General features: G+C 48.8%; 1 protein-coding gene across 1 annotated transcript in view; it reads left to right on the plus strand.

Moving 5' to 3' along the window:
* The window catches only part of SYN3 (synapsin III), a gene marked incomplete at its 5' end in the record, with an annotated part of 340,756 nt that overhangs the window by 267,034 nt on the left and 57,346 nt on the right, over positions 1–16,376 (plus strand). Inside the window, one exon of the mRNA XM_084255436.1 lies at positions 11,126–11,188. Within this exon, the coding sequence (XP_084111562.1) occupies positions 11,126–11,188 (63 nt within the window). The remainder of the gene's footprint in view (positions 1–11,125; positions 11,189–16,376) is intronic.

A 16,376-nucleotide genomic window follows, 5' to 3' on the forward strand; every position in this document is an offset into this window, starting at 1 on the left:
CAGAGACTGAGTGGGAAGGAGAACAGGCAGATCTACTGAAATACACTGCTGAGGGGAGCAGCGGGTGAGACAGGAGAGGTCTGCTGCGCCATGTGGGTAGCTCCCTGACCAGGAATCAAACTCGTGCTGCAGAGGCTGCAGAGAGCTTCATAGGTTGCGTCTTAACCCCTTGCATCACCAGGGAGACCCATAGGTTCCCTGAATTCTGTCTCGCAGGCCTGCCATGAACTGGGGTGCGTCTCTGGCTGTGCTTCCAGCCAAGTCTGTTTCCACACTGTCATGTAAAGGACTTATGGAGATGCCAGGCCTCAGCCTTGTCCCTGAGATGCTGTCCCAGTCCTCTCTGAGTACCCACACCTTCGCCTGGGGTACCTGTCCCACGCACTGTGCAGGGAGATAGGAGAACAAGCCGGCGCTGGCCCTTCTCTCCCTCAACTCTCCAGTCCCTGCCGGCAAGTGGGGGAAAGCAGCCTGTCTTATATCTTCTCTGGACACTGGGGTGACATTAACTGGGTTTGGCACCAGTATTAGTCCATTATTGGGGTGCACATCCATCCCTCTGTTGCACCCCCCCCCCAAGTTGAAAGTGTATTTCCACCTGCTGAGAGTTCTCACCTCCTCCAGCTGGAGGCAGAGCTGGGCTGGAACCGTGGGCTCTGCTCGTGTCCCCTGAGCTTCCCAGACCCCCTTCCCATTCCCAAGTCCCCACAGTGCAGTTGGGAGACTCCAGTGGGGGCAGTGGCAGCTCACAGGAGAGGGGCAATCAGTCAACTCCCAGGGCCTGGCCGGTGCTCTTCAAAGCTTCCCACCATCTTTCCTCATTGAACACTCATCTGGTGTGGGGCCGCCCCCACGGGGCACAGCCTGGGGTCCACAAAAGAAATGTTTTCAGAAATGGAACAGAATCAGAAGGAATTCTGATTCAGAAGGGAGCCTCGCCAGCACCCTCATTTGCAGGCGACGAATCACAGCTTCATGTTGCAGCCATGGGCAGCGCCTTCCCTCTCTTCCCGTTTCCTCCTTTATCGAGTGGAAACTGTTCACGCCACCTGGTGTGGATCATCGATAATAACCACAAAGGCAGAGCGACGGGGGACTGAGGATGGGAACTGGAGACCTGACCCTTTGCGGGGTCTGCCTCTCTGGTTTCAGTTTTCCCCCCTGTATAATGAGGTGCTCTCTTGGGCCCATGGATCTGGGGTCTCTCCCACATCCGATCCCCTTGGGCAGGACAGCTCCGCCCAGGTCAGAGCCTGGTGTCGTGTGATGAAGAGTGGCGGGCATCTGAGTGACCCTCAAGGGACATCACACCCATCCTAGAGAGCTGCCCACCCCAGGCCCAGCAGAGAGCTGGAGTGACCATTGTCCATCTCCAGAGGGGCTCAGTCAACCCCTCCAGACATTGTCTCTGTGGCCAACACACATCCATCCGCTGCAGATTTATGGCCACATGGGGAACCCAATCCCCCCAGCAGCCTCCACCATGGACGCCTATATTCCCCGTGGCCAGTGTCCCTGTGGAAAGCCAAGAGCAGCGAGGAAGGAAGTGGGGCAGCTAGAGTTGACTTACCTATAGCAACGCAGTAAAGACCATGAAGCTAGCACCCACCGTGTGCCCAGCTAGGCTCTTTGTGCAAGTTAACTCACGGAAACTCTGAACAACAACTGGAACATAGTAGTTCTAGCCCTGCATCTGGATGCAGAAAATGAGGCACAGAGAAGTAAAGTAATTTGCCCAAAGACACACAGCTCAGCAGTGGTAGGCTGAGCTTCAAACCCAGGCATCCTAAAGGCTGAAGTCAGGCTGAGGATCTCAGCAGGGTCTGCATGAGAACAGAGACCCCAAGAGAGGACCAGTCAGTCACCTGAAATGGCCAAAGGTTTATTTAGCACAGCAAGGGAGGACACCTCAAAAAGGAGCTTTGTGCATGCATAATACAGAGCTTCTAACACTTATGTGGCTCTCAGCCTTCTGTATTTCTACTTTCATTTGCTAATGAATTCATTTAATGCTTCTTGAATGCCTATTCTGTTTGGGGCAAATAATGAGAAAAACTGAACACTGTCCTCACCCTCAGGGAGCTTCAGCAAACACAGAAATAACTATTGAAGGGTAATCACAGTTTTAGCTCTGTTGGTGACATCAAAAACCCCATACCTCAAAACATCCTCTGAATGGCTTTGAAGGTAGCCAGGACCTAAGATTTGGAAAATTAAGGTCCTTTTCAGAGGGGAAGGGGTGATAGTCTTTAGAGGGGGAGAGAGAATACGAAATACCTTTCTCTCTCTTAGTGGGCAGCCAATATCAATATTTCTAAATACTTCTTCAACTCTGGCTGCACACTGCCAGGTTTTATCCTGTAAATCTAGTGTAATCTTCTATGTAGTATGGTGAGATCTGACCCACCATCGCTGTAGTGATAGTGCCTTAAAAATCGTAGTTGTACTGAGATACAGTTCATATTTCATAAAATCAGATTTCAGCCCCTGGACCTTCTTGCCTCTTGATTCTTCTCTTTATCAACTTGTTCATCAGACGACAAAGACAGTGAGAATGTGCCAGAAGCAAAATCTTCTTTGTTCTAATAGTTGGAGTCTCAATCTGGCTCAGATCCTCACTTTCCAAGGCTGAAGAAACCATGGGGAGTGAGGCAGACAATTATGACACCCACAGGGTGCAAGTACCTGCAAGCCAGTGTGGGTTTGCCAGTTAAAAATTCCCCTCCTTCTCAAATATTACAAATTCATGAGATGCCAGCTGCCTGTGGTCATCATTTCTGGTCCACAGCTCTGTCAACCCCTCTGGACCGACTCCTTGTCTAAGATAGTCATTTGGTCTGCAGTCAACAGAAATACACACCCAGGCCTTTCCAGCAGCAACCATGCAATGGAACACTATTTAGCCCGGCAAAGGGATGAAGTAATGACCTATGCCACAACATGGATGAGCCTCAAAAAGTAGCCCGCCACCAAAGGTCAAGTATTGTATGATTCCGTTCATATGCAATTTCCAGAATATTCTAGTTTACAAAGACAGAAAGTAGACCACCGGCTACCAGGGGCTGGGGGGATGGGATGAATAGGGAGGAGCAGGTAATGGGAATAGAGTTGTTAGGGGGAAAGGATGTCCTAAAGCTAATTCCATACCGGCTTTGTGGACCCCACCCCCACTCCAGACCAAAGCCATCAGGACATTGGGAAAGACAAATCCCATCACCACCAAAGGGAAGGTGGCTGGGACCTGAGGGTGGGGTTAAGCAGCCAGGTTTAGTATAAAACCAGACATGTGGGCTTTGGGGGGGGGGTTCCCTTTTCTGGCTCTCCACCAGCTCGCAGCGCTCGGCCAGCTCTTGGAGTGCCATTGGGTTTCCAGGTCGGCGGATCGGGTAGGATGCATTAAAGACTTTATTTCCCTATTTTCTCCCTGAGTTGTACATTTCCTCAATTCCCTTTCCCTTGTAAATAAACCTTTTATTAACCTTGTGCGTGTGCCTGCAGTGGAGTATTCATAAGTCCCTTTTAAGCGCGCAGGTGAGGACCCACAGCCAGGCAACCTGTTTTATATCAGGGCTACTCCATAACAGTGTTACTTTTTGAGTGATGAAATATTTTGGAATTAGACAATGACAATACTTGCATAATTCTGAATATACAACAAACACTGAATTGTCTCCTCTGATTTTTTTGATACAAGAATTGTATCTCATAAAGTAAAAATCAAAATCAACAAGCAACTATAAACCAGAGACACACTACAGGATGGTGGGGGGAGAAGGGAATAGGATTAAAACAAGGTGGGGTGGGAATTATACAGGGACTATAACCAAGATGAAAATGCATACATTGTGCAAAAATGAAAAATGATGTAAAAAAATATAAAATAAAATTTTTTAAAAATAAAATAATTTTCTGTACCTTAAAAACGAAAGAAGATTTGTATCTCAATACATCTGGTTTTTTTTAAAGGCACTGTCACTGCAGCAGTGGTGGGTCTGCTCTCCCCATACTGAATAGAAGATACATCAGATTGACAGGATAAAAACCAGGCAGTGTGCAGCCAGAGTGGAGTATATTTCTGCATAATAATAAATAGAATCATCTTATAAGAAAGGTGTATCAGATCGGCCCATCCCATTAATTTAATGACCTCAAAAATGTCCACAACTGCACCAGGTAGTCATTGGGCATTTGGGATTGATATTAAACCAATGTTAGTTCAAGTGATCCGCAGGGAATTTCTGGCTCAGACCCAGCTAGGTATGCTCTGTATTTTACATACAAACTCAAATCTTCCCAGTAATCTTAATTGCTAGTGTGTTTATTCCCAATTATGGATGAAGCCACTGAGCTTCCTGGAGAAGCAAAAACACTTGCCTGGGGTGTTCCAAGAGGAAGTGACACCAGTGGTATTCAGTCCCAAATCCTTCTGACTTCAAAGTCTGAATTTGTTCTACCTCCTCATTCTGTGGAACATCACAAATAGAGTTTCCCTGAACCAGAGGAAATGATACCTCTTTGCTCAGGGACCCAAGTCAACAGGATCTGCTCTGTGCAACCCCATAAAAGAGTTCCTTTAACCAAAGTCTTACATTTACCTTTAACCTTAAAAGTGATGCAAACACATGTGGATGCTGAAATAGTGCAATCACTGCTTAGCTGTTTTCTAAAGTAACTTAAGGAAAGGAGCGATCATTCCCCAGGGTGGAACAATCGGACCTGTAAGGGGGCTTTTCCCCACCTAGAGACGAAGCTGGAACAAGACTGAATCAAAGGAGGGCCTCCCCGGTGGCACAGTGGTTGAGCGCTGGGTTGCAAAGCTGCCCACGTCCTCTGTGGTGCTGGTTCAATCCCCGGCTGCTCCCCGGTCACTGGAGGAGGGTCTCACATGGCGCGCAGACCTCTCCTGCCACCCGCTGCTCCCCTCAGCAGTGTACTTCGTCAGTCTGCCTGCTCTGCTCCCCGTTCTGGCTCTGGTGAATTCTCTCACCCTCCCGCGCTTCTGACTATACCCAGTGCTTGTTTGTATGTATGTATAAATCAATAAAAATCAATAAATCAATCAATCAATAAATAAATCTTTAAAAAAAAAAAGACTGAATCAAAGGAAATGACAATGCAAAAACCAAGGGTGGGGTCTGGTTGAAATGTTCTATGACCTCATGTATCTGTGGGGGTCAGCTCGGCCTTGAGCACTTGGGATCATTCAGACCCTCCCCAGACGCAGCTTCGCTGGGATATTGTCTGGCTTGTGGGCGGCACCCTGGAGAAGCCCCGTGGGAGGAACACCCGGGCCTGTCCTGTGCCATAAACATCAGAGGGGTGAGAACAAGAAAAGCATATTTGCAGACAAATATTGCCATCCTATCGGTATGTTTATTTTTGACTATTCCGTTTCTCAGGGAAACAGGAAATGTAAGAGAAAGGAATGTTTGTATTTTCGTAGGGCAGGTTTAGTTTAATTTTTCTAAATATGCTACCAGTATTTTTCCAAGACATACTGAAAGGAGTTTGCAGGCGTTGGAAATACACCAAGGGAGGTGCGAGGATTCAGAGGTGGGCTTCTAAGGGCAGAAAGCATGAGGCTGGGTAGTGAGACCACAGCTCTCACCCAGCAGGCATTTCGGGGGCCCTTCCTGCACACCAGCCCTGGCTATGGGACAGACAAGAAAGAAGAAGTCCCACGGGATCCCGATCTTGGGCCCCTGGGTGCATGGCAAGACCATCGACTGAGGTTGAGGTACAGGAAAAGGAGAGAGCTTTTCTGGTGGGAAGTTCATGAGCTGGGTTGGAAATGATGAGTTGGAGTTGCCTGTGGGCCCACGGGGGGCCAGGGTTCAGGAGGCAGAAAATTCGAGATAAGTGTGAGGGCTCAGTGACAAGCATCAACAGACACAGACAGAGTTTATAGTCTAGTGAAGGAGTCTGACCTTATTCCAGCAACCACACAGATAAATTACAAACACAGAGGTGCCAACAAGAGGAAAGAGCGGACCATGAGCTGGACAGGGAGGTGACAGTCAGCCTCTTGGGGAAGTAACATTGGAGCTGTGATCTGAACGATGAACAGGAGACTGGATGTCAGAGAACTACATGTGCAAAGGCCCTGTGGCCAGGGAAGCAAAGCTAAAATCAGGGGCAGAAAAAGGTCAACAAGCCTGGGTCCAACATGCTGAGGGAGGAATCTGTATAAGATGGGGAGTTGGGCGGGGGGAGGCAGATCTCAGAGCCCTTAGGTACGGTCAGGAGTTTTATTTATATCAACTTGTTTTCTCTTGACCTGTTTCATTTCTCTTAGTGACATGTGATGGGCTTGTCACAACATTAAAGGATTACAAAGCGCTTTCAAAGGTCATCTTGGCTATTCTCCTTGCTCCCAACAGGAGTGTCTGTATTTGCAGTCCTTAAATTCCAAGAAAATTCTGTCAGCTATTACATCCCAAGGTTAAGGTTCATCAGACACCAGCCTGGGTGTTTCTGTCCTCTGTTTTGAATGAATCTTTTTGAACGCCTGTAACAAGCCCTGTTTCTGGGCCACCCCATTTCATCTTGCTCCCTGTTCACAGCCTCGGCATGAGCTTTCCCTTCCCCTTCACTTCTCCCCTTCTTGTTTCTAAAGAGAGACCAACCGAGTCCCGTACATCAACCTTTGATGTCCCCCTGCCTACCCTGGTCACCATGCCCTTGAGATCATAGACTAAGGGAACAGGAACCGGCATGAGCACCATCCCACCCCCTGCCACGTGCCAGGTCATGGCATCCTCAAGCTCGATGGAGCCTCTCCACTGGCAGTGACCCTTTACTGACCCGCACCAATCATGTCAGTTCCTCAAATGACCGTCCTACTGAGCAGCGAAGAAGCCACGTCACAAGTTGTTCAGGCACTTGCCCAAGGGGGGCTAATCCATAGTGATAGAGCCAGAAGGGAACTCTGGGCATCGTTCTGGCTCCTGGGCTCCTGCCATGCCCTGAACTGCTGGCACAAACAGAAATCAGTTTTGTCTTAATGTTCCCCCCTGATAGATCAAAGGAGTCGACACAGTTCTGGGCACGTAGAAGCACTTGATGACAGAGGGCATCATTTTTCAGAAGCAGCTCTGTATGGTGGCAGGGCGGTGGGCTCTGGCTGAGTCCTAGCACCTCCACTTTCTTGCTCAGTGATCTTAAACAAGATGGTTCACCTCTTTTAGCCTTTATGTCTTTGAATATAAAATGGGGATAGAAATAAGGGATAGGGGCCTCCCCGGTGGTGCAGCAGGTTGAGCACAGTGCTGTGAAGCTGTCTGCAGCCTCTGCAGCGCAGGTTCGATTCCCAGCTGGCCAGGGAGATTCCCACTTGGTGCAGCAGACCTCTCCTGTCTCACCTGCTGCTCCCCTCAGCAGTGTATTTCAGTCAGTCTGCCTGTTCTGTTCCCTGCTCTGTCTCTGGTGAATCCTCTCACCCTCCCACGCCTCTGGCCTGTACTCTAGCTCTTGTATAAAAATAAAAAAATCTTAAAAAAAAAAAAAGATATAGGGGATAGACCTCATGGAAGTGTCAACAGATTAAAATGGAGAGTAAAGCTAAAGTGCTGGCACCATGTCTGGTTCTCTACCAGTGTTCCCCAAAGCAGGAGCCATGGTTACCAGACCCTCCAGAAGAATCTTCCTGCACCTGTTTTGCACACTAGACATTGGCCTGCTGCAGCCAAGCTGCTGACTGCCTGGTACCCGCAGAGTAGAACCCCAACACCTCCTGCTGCCATCAGGGCCCCCAATCTTCCCATTGCCCTTGTTTCCACCCAGATTCCACTGCGTCTCCCAAACCTTCCACTCAACCCAACTTTCTCAACAACTTGTCCCCACGTTCTCCTGATTCTGTCACTCATGCATCTGTCATCTGTCCCTGTCTCGGGGGGCTTTGTCTCACGCCATCCAACAAAAACACCACACATGCTGTCTACGGTGTGAGGCCTGGGGATACGGTGGTACACAGAACAAGCAGGCACCTTGTTTTGTCAAGATTACTTGCCAGGGAGAGGAGAGATGGACACAAAGGAAATGGATCTAGACTTACAGGGCAACCAGGGCTGTATAGGGAGTGTTCAAGGTGTAACAACAAAGGTTAGATGCATCTACTTTAGTCCAGTGACCAGGGAATACTGTGTGGGGATAGAGCATTTCAACTCGGATCTCAGGTGTGAGAAGTCTTGGGCCTGAAAGAGTGGTAGGCAAAGTCTTTCAGAGAAAGGGGGCAGCATGAGCAAAGGCCCTGTGGCTGGAAGGAGAATGGCCCAGAGGAAAGAACTAAAAGACCCGTTGGTTGGAATAGAACTGATCGGCTGCAGTAGGGTGGGAAGAAGGAAGAGACATAAGATGAACTAAAAGAGGTGGCCAAGAGTTACATCAGACGGAGCCTCCCAGACCGGGAATAAGGCCCAGCTCCTCCTGGAAGTCTCCCCAGGCTTCTTGGGTCCTTGATTTCCAACTGCAGATGCTTCCGGGTCTTGCCTGATCCATCTCTTATCCATGGGCAGACCCTGAATATCTTTAAATCTGCAGAGTCCTGAAGGTAGAGGGAATGGCCTCCTTCTGTGGGGAGCGGCACCGACCTTTCAGTTCCCTGCCTCCACGACTTGAAGGCGAGGTCAGTGCTGTGCTGCTCCAGGCTTCTACCACTCTGACTCCAACCCCCCACGAACACACCAAGCATGAAAATGGGTCACCCCCACTTATTTTGGTTTCTTGGGAGACTTTTGAATAGGTCCCTTATCAAGGCAAGGATCTCTGGTTTCAGAACGTGAAGTGTCCCTTCTACCAGGATGTCAGGCCACTCAGCCAGCTGGCAGCCCTGAGCCCTGGAGCCCCCGGGGGCATGTGAGCCGGGGCAGGGAGCCCGTGAGAGACTGGTGAGGGCCTCATGTCCCCCGGGAACTAAATAAAGCTATTGTTGGGAAGGGAAGAGAGAAAATAGCCGACAAGATGTTTTTTGTCCTCTGTGACCTGTCTGTGCTCCGGGAGGGCTGGCATGTTGCAGATGGGTGGAGGTGGGAATGCCCTTTGAGACCCATTTGAACAGCTTGGGAAGGGCAAGGGTGGGGGTAGTGGGGAAGACATGGATGGCAGGGAGAAGGCCGCCGTTTCCTAACTGCCTAGATTTAGGCTCATGGTTTGCTGCTGATTTCATTGTCTACCATGTGGGCGCCGGGAAGAAAGCTAGCCTGTATCAAGTGCCTGGCACCAGTCCTGCCCCTTACCAGACACTCAATAAATGCAGTGGGTGGGCTCGCTCGATTTGCAATACCATGATACCCACTCTCCTTTCTTTTTTATTGAAGTAGCATTGAATTACAGCCTATCAGTGTCCGCATATACTACTTAAAGCTTCCCACTGAAAGTCCAGTTCCATCTTTCCCCATACATTTACCCAGTTTCCCTCCCAGTGGCCACTGGTATAAGTTTATTTTTGTTATAGTTACTTCATTTGCTTATTTTTTTTAACAAAGTGCCGTTGTTTTATGTCCTTGTTGATATTTTGACAGTCTAGGATTCCTTATGTGTCCCCATGAGTGAAATTACAGAGATTCGTCTTTCTCCTTCTACTTATTGCACTAAACATCATCTCTTCTAGGCCCTGTTGCAAAGGGCAGGGCTTCATCTTTTCTATAGCTGAGTAATATTCCACTGTGTGTCTCTACCACATCTTTATCCACTCATCTGTCAATAGGGACTTAGGCAGTTTCTGGCTCTTGGCTATTATGAAGAAGATCAGCGTGTCATACTCATGACAAACTTGGAGTCTGACAGACCCAAGTTCAAGTCCCAGCTCACCCCTTCCCAGCAGCTGCCTTGAATCTCAATATTCTTATCTGTGAAAAGAAAATGCCCTTTCCTGGTTGCCTGTGGAGTCTAATTGAGATGAGGTCCTTCAAATCGCTTTGTGACTCGTGGGGGTCGGGTCCCCTTTGCAGCAGCTCCTTTGTGTCAGACAAGGCACTGGGCATCAAGAGGGAAGGGGTCCTCCTTTAGGGTCGCTGGGTGTCCAAATGGACAGTACTGTCAGGGGACAATCCAGGACACAGGAACCGCAACAGAAGCCTGTGTGGCATAGAGACTGGAACATGATTCCTGCTGAATGGGACTCAACCACATAGAAGGGGTGATGTTATTGCTAAATAACTACTACTAAACAACTGGAGAGGATAAAGGTGGCTCTCAACTCCAGATGTATTTCCAGACACCAAGCAAACACATCTCAAGCAACATATGAACAGCATGAAGGGGAAAACACAGAGCCTAGGGTTGAACCTGTCTTCCTCATCTCCTAGCCACGTGACCTTGGACAAGGGCACTCTCAAGGGCAAACACCAAATCTTTCGAGCCCTGCTGTCCTCCTCTGTATCTCAGGGGAAAGTGCGTGCTGTGGGGTGGGGACTGACTGAAGCATAGGTTCAGTATCTTCCTTGGGCCAGGCAATGTTCTAGAAGGTGGGGCAGAAGCAGGGAACCAAATGGGCCAGGGTTCTGTCCTCACCCGGTCTAACTCTCCAAAGGAGATAATACAGGCAGGCTCCCAGCACACGCTCGACACTGTGGCCAGTGAATGCTCGCGGATGTGACCACTGTTTTTAAGATACCTCATAGGTCAGCACGGAGCGCTCTTCAAGGAGCTGACGAGAGTTTTCAGATACTTGAAGTTGTTGGGGGAGTAATGTAAGGCGGAACTGTGACGAAAGTGGCTAAGCTGCCGTTTGCATGTAGAAACTACTGAATTCCCAGGAGATGGATGCTCTCACATCCCCATTTTACAGATGAGGAACCTGAGGTGCAGATCCTGTAGCAACTGGCCTCAGGTTGCATGAGGGTAAAGCCAGGATTAGAAACCAGTCTGTGAGCTCCGCTCTGCCATCGTCCAGCTTGGTGGCTGCCCCGGGTGGGCTGGTCTTAAGAGCTAGGAGCAGCCTTATGAGCTGGGAGCAGCCTTATGAGCTGAAAACACCAGCATTGAGGGTGTTTACATATCCGCAGTGGTGCTTGGTCAAAGCATCTGTGAAATTATCCGATAACAGAATCTTGCTACAGAACGGGCAGGGCCAGGGCCTTGGTGGTCATGCTTGGGGTTGCTAATGACGCTCTCGTGTCTCTTCCAGCTCACAGCCCCACACTTCCCCGTGGTGGTCAAGCTGGGACATGCCCACGCCGGAATGGGGAAGGTAAGTGCACCTACACTCACTCCCCTTAACATTCACATGACTCCCCCAAGCTACCTGCTCCCCAATATCTGCCCCCCTCCACCTCCACCTTCACCGAGTTGCCCAGAACAGTGTATTCGTGGACCCCAGAGGCTCCCCTCTGCTCCCCACCCGCCGTCCTCTGAGCTCCTGGAGTGGAACATGGCCATCCTCCACCTCTGTTCCCATCAGCCGAACATTACCTGGAATTATTCATTGGTTTCTGTGATTGTGGCTTCAGAGGAATGGCTCCAGCGAGTTTGTATAGACAGTGTTTGTTTCGGTGCTGCCGTCATCTCCACAGCTACATCTTACTCATTTCTTTGTCGCCCACAGAGCTAGCTCCTAGAAAGCAATGAATATACATGGCTTCCTGGAAATCAGTGCTTTTCTGCAAAACTGAGTAATACATGTGACACGGTCACGGCTGACTTGTTGTGACAAACTCTAGTGGTCAGACTCTCTCTCTCAGTTGCAAGTGTGGAAACTCACTCAAATTCAGGGGGAAGGATGCTTCCTTGGTTCAGGCCGTCAGGAAGTCTCAGAGAGTTCTAGATAGATCTGGGCATTACTGGATCCAGAAGTTCTAATGAGAATGGCCGGACTCAGTCTGTCTCTTTTTGTCTCGACTTGGTATTTTCTTCACGTCGTCAAGTGAGCTGTGGGTGGCCCACCTAGATCCTGGGGACGAAAGACCCAGCAGCTCTGTCTAATCTCGTGGAGGGCACGGATCAGCTTGCTTGGGCTGTCGCACCCTAGCAAATGGGTTCAGAGCTATATTCAGACCCAATTGAACCATATGCTTAGGGTCCCTGCAGGAAAGGATTTACTCCCGAATATGGAGGGGGATGAGGGTCACCACGGGTTACCTCTCAAGCCTCAGGCTCAAACAGAACAGGTGAGAACATGTGAACCCCAGTGCTGCCATCCCTTCTGTGGGGACCTGAGTCTGGACAAGGCCCAACACAGCGTCCTGGACAGAGATGGAAGGATCCAGCAGCGACTAGCCACAAGTCGTCCCGCCCCGCCGACCCTGGCTCTCCCATCCTGTTCTACCGGCTGTATCATCTCTTCCTACCCAAGCCCCACCAGGCAGCCAAGGCCGCGAGGGGCCGGGCAGGCTCAGGGTGTGACCCGCAGTCTGAAGTGTGTGTGAACTTGAGCAAGTCTGGTCTCTTCGTCTGTTGAATTATATCATTCCAACAACTGTCTTTAGAATGAACCCTCTCTCTATATTACATCTCCCTAAAAAGCACCACTACGAGGGCTGGGAATTTTACTGTTTTACACCACGGTATCTCAGGCCCCAGAACTGTCGCCACCACCCCCCACCCATGCATAGTGGCCCCTCACTTTTTGGTTGAGAAGATAACTGAGTGACCCCCCTCTTCAGAGACCACGCTTGGTTCCCTCCCATACCCTCCTCCCATACCCTCCTCCACCTCTATCTTCTTGGTTATGGCCCCATCCCCCTGGCCCCTGGTGCTCACTCAGTACACACTTTTCTATCCACATCTGAATGGACCGCTCGAACATTTACAGCCGCAGCCCTCCCTTCTGTCCCAGATCTCTTCCTCCAGGGACTCCGAGTCATGCTTCCTCTCCTGCTTCTCCCCTCTCTCTGGTTACACCTTCACAGTCTCCTTCCAGAGTTTTCTTCCTGCGCCATCTTTACTGCATCTACTCCACCAGCACATTTTCTCTGAGTGCCTCACTCAGCTTCCCCGCCATCTGCAGGCCACCAGCCCCCAGTCGCATTTCCTATCCAGGCCACCAGGTCCCTATGTCCCATCAGCTCCCCTGCATGTCCAATGGAAACCTCTGTGCTGATGTGCCTGCCCTGCCCGTGATCTTCCCAGAAAGCACCCCCTCCTCATTTTCATCCTCATCCCCCGTTACCATTTCTGCAGCAGGAGCCACCAGTCCGTCCAGTATCTCAGCATAGAAATCTGGGCCTCAGCTCCTCCGTTCCATGTCCAAATGATCATTTGCCCTTTGTTACTGTTTCTCAAACCTGTCCCTTTCTTGCCGCCCACTGCCACCATCTTGGATAATTCTGGAAAAGTTAGAGGCCCCCAAGAATTAAATTCTGTTTCTCAAGCTTAAAATAATCCCAGACAGGAAATAAAAAGAAGGAAATTCTTAAGGAGATTGACGCAATGCTGGGGGGAAGCTGGCATGGGGAGGGAGGGTCCCCTCTGAGAAACTCAGGCCCAAAAAGGATTTCCAGAATATGGAAAGGCAGATGCATCTCCAGGGATAAAAAATGTCACTGACCAGAATAAACTGAAGTTTGAAAATATACTGAGATCAAAGGAAAAGGACTTTTCTGTTCGGAAAGAGAAAACCATCAAGAACAGTCTGGACATGCCAACTGGGCAGATGATGTCATAGTCATGGCTGAGAGGGTGACACACAAAACTGGCACCTTCCATGGCACTTCTCTCTTCTCTCGAGAAGGAAGATTATCTGCCAGGGGACCAGCAAGAGAGCACCCCTAGCAGGATGCTGGCAAAGAAGTTGTCACTGAGCTCAGTGTAGCTAGAAACCTACCTCCAACCTGGGGATAAGATCACTGACCCATCCTCAGTTACGTTTGTTTACGCATTAGTGATGGGTACTGAGAATCAGCAGATGAATTTGGGGCCTAGTCCTGGCTGTCAAGGAGTTGGGAAGATAGTCCCATAAATAAATGAGTATAATATAAATGAGAGGTGCTGGGCGTATAATTGAAGGCCGTGTAGGGAGTACGGGGGTGGAAGAAAGAGCTTAATCCCACCTAGGGGGTAGAAGGTAGAAAGCCACTCCACATGGGGAAAACTGCATGGCTCGGTGTGCCTGGAGATTTAAGGAATTCTAACAAACAAGGAAGATGTGCAGACAGTAGATGGCCAGTACCTTCTTATCTTAAAAAGAGGTAATGGATGTCAGAGGCACATTGAAACACTGTCAAAATAATGACAAGCCATGCAGTTCAGAGAGCTCTTGGACAGGTCAGAGGTGAGCCCTGTGAGCTCCTTAGAACCAGTCGGGCCAGACCCAGTGTTCCTATGTAGGGAGGGAGGGTTCTGCACCCCTGGGGACATTTGGCCACATCTGGAGGCAATTGGGGTTGTCACAACTGGGAGTGGGGGAGGCACTACTGGCATCTGGCATCTACCAGATGGAAACCAGGGATGAACATCCCATGGTGCCCAAGACAGCCTCCCACAACAAAGAATTACCCAGTCCACATGTCAATAGTGTCAAGGTTGAGAAACCCTGGACAAAACGAACTTTATTTCCTCTGTTGAAAGTCATACCAGACTAGAAACCAGAGGAAGCCGTGGTTATTACAGAGTTCGACATGTTTCAAAGTCTGTTCCAAAGAATTATAATTATTCAAGATGCTTAAGGCTATTTTGGTCAAATAGGTTTGGAACAGTCTATGTTAAGTAAGTTTTTACTGTGGAACTTCTCTGAGTCACAGGTTTGCTCATATGTATGGAAGGGCTACAAGAACATTAAAAAGTATGCAGAAATGCCCTGACTTACCTGGCCCCAGAAACATTTGGTCATTTTTTTAATTGAGGTGCTTGTCTTAATTAATTTATAAAAAAAAACTCCTTGCATATTAAGAATATTAAACTCTTCTCATGCTTTGCAACTATTTTTCTCCATTGGACAGTTAGCTACCTGTCCATTTTATTATCCTGCTTTTAACCATTTTTAAAGTTTTCCTTTCAATGTGGTTGAATGTACCCATCTTTGGGAGGCGGTAGGTGAGAAGGGACAAAGGCATTGATTTGTCTCTAGGTTACACTACCTATTATGAGACCTTGGGTAAGTTACTTAACCTCCCCCACCTTCATTTCCTCTTATGAATGAGGATAATATTGTCCAAAGTTCTTCTCTTAGGTATTCCTACCCTACATGCATGTATGTGTGCACCAAAGCTTACAGCATCTTGCCCCTAATTCCCAAAACTCAGACACAGCATGTGTTTCCATTAATAATAGAATAGATAATTAAATGCCAGTATATTCAGACAAATGGACCATTTCCAGCAGGAAAACAAGGAACTACGTGGGTCTCACCAACCAGAGGCAAAAGCCAGACACATAAGAAGGTTTAATCATATGATTCCATTTATATAAAATTCAGAAGCTGGGAAACTACACTGTCACATTAGTTGGGATACATACGTAGGTGGTGCAACCTTTAAGAAAGGCAAAAACAAATTTATCCTAAAAGAATAGACATGACCTCTGTGGAGGAGGGAGAAGTTGTCATCAGGATGAGGCACAAGGCAAAATTCTGGTTCTTGACCTGGGTGGTTGTTTAGTCTGTGAAATATTCTACCAGCAAGTAATTTTTCAGGGAACCCCCAAGTCATGAGAAGTTCAAGTCACAATAAAAAGACAATCAGACTATTATAATTTTTTTATGACTCAATTACTCAAAATCCATAAGCAACAACAATTCAGACACATAAGAGTCCATTGAACTGTCATTTTTGTCTTTGCCATCCTCTGTACATGTTACATTTCAAAACAAATTAAGTTTTTAAAAATTCAGTCCAGGGCCTCCCCTGGTGGCGCAGGCTGTTTGAGCACAGCGCTGTGAAGCTGTCGCTGCAGCCTCTGCAGTGCAGGTTCAATCCCTGCCGGCCAGGGAGCAACCCACATGGCGCGGCAGACCTCTCCTGTCTCTCCCGCTGCTCCCCTCAGCAGTGTATTCCGTCAATCTGCCTGTTCTGCTCCCCACTCTGTCTCTGGCGAATCCTCTCACCCTCTGGTACATCTGGCCTGTACCCCGGTTCTTGTATGCATGAATAAATTTTAAAAAATTCAGTCCACTCTTGGGACCCATTAATGGAGATCTGATATCAGAACAAAGAGAGCACTGTATGTTAGGGTCAGTCCATGGATGGAAGGCTGTGTTGGGCTCTGGGCTGTCCAGGGCTCTGGGTGTTTGTGGCCACCATTGACAAGTGAGAGTGTCCAGGGAAAATGAACTGAGCAATGAAGGGAGGAGTCATCTGGCCTGGAAAGGCGCGAGATGGTGCAGCCAGCTTCTTTACGACAATTCTGTGGAAGTGGAACAGGCCCCGTGGGATTAAGGTGCCAAGGACGCAAAGGCCGGGGGTGTTGAAGGAGCTCTCTGTTAGTAATCAGAGGTGAATGTTGAA

This window comes from Talpa europaea (assembly GCF_964194135.1).
Source record: "Talpa europaea genome assembly, chromosome: 15".
Taxonomy (NCBI): domain Eukaryota; kingdom Metazoa; phylum Chordata; class Mammalia; order Eulipotyphla; family Talpidae; genus Talpa; species Talpa europaea.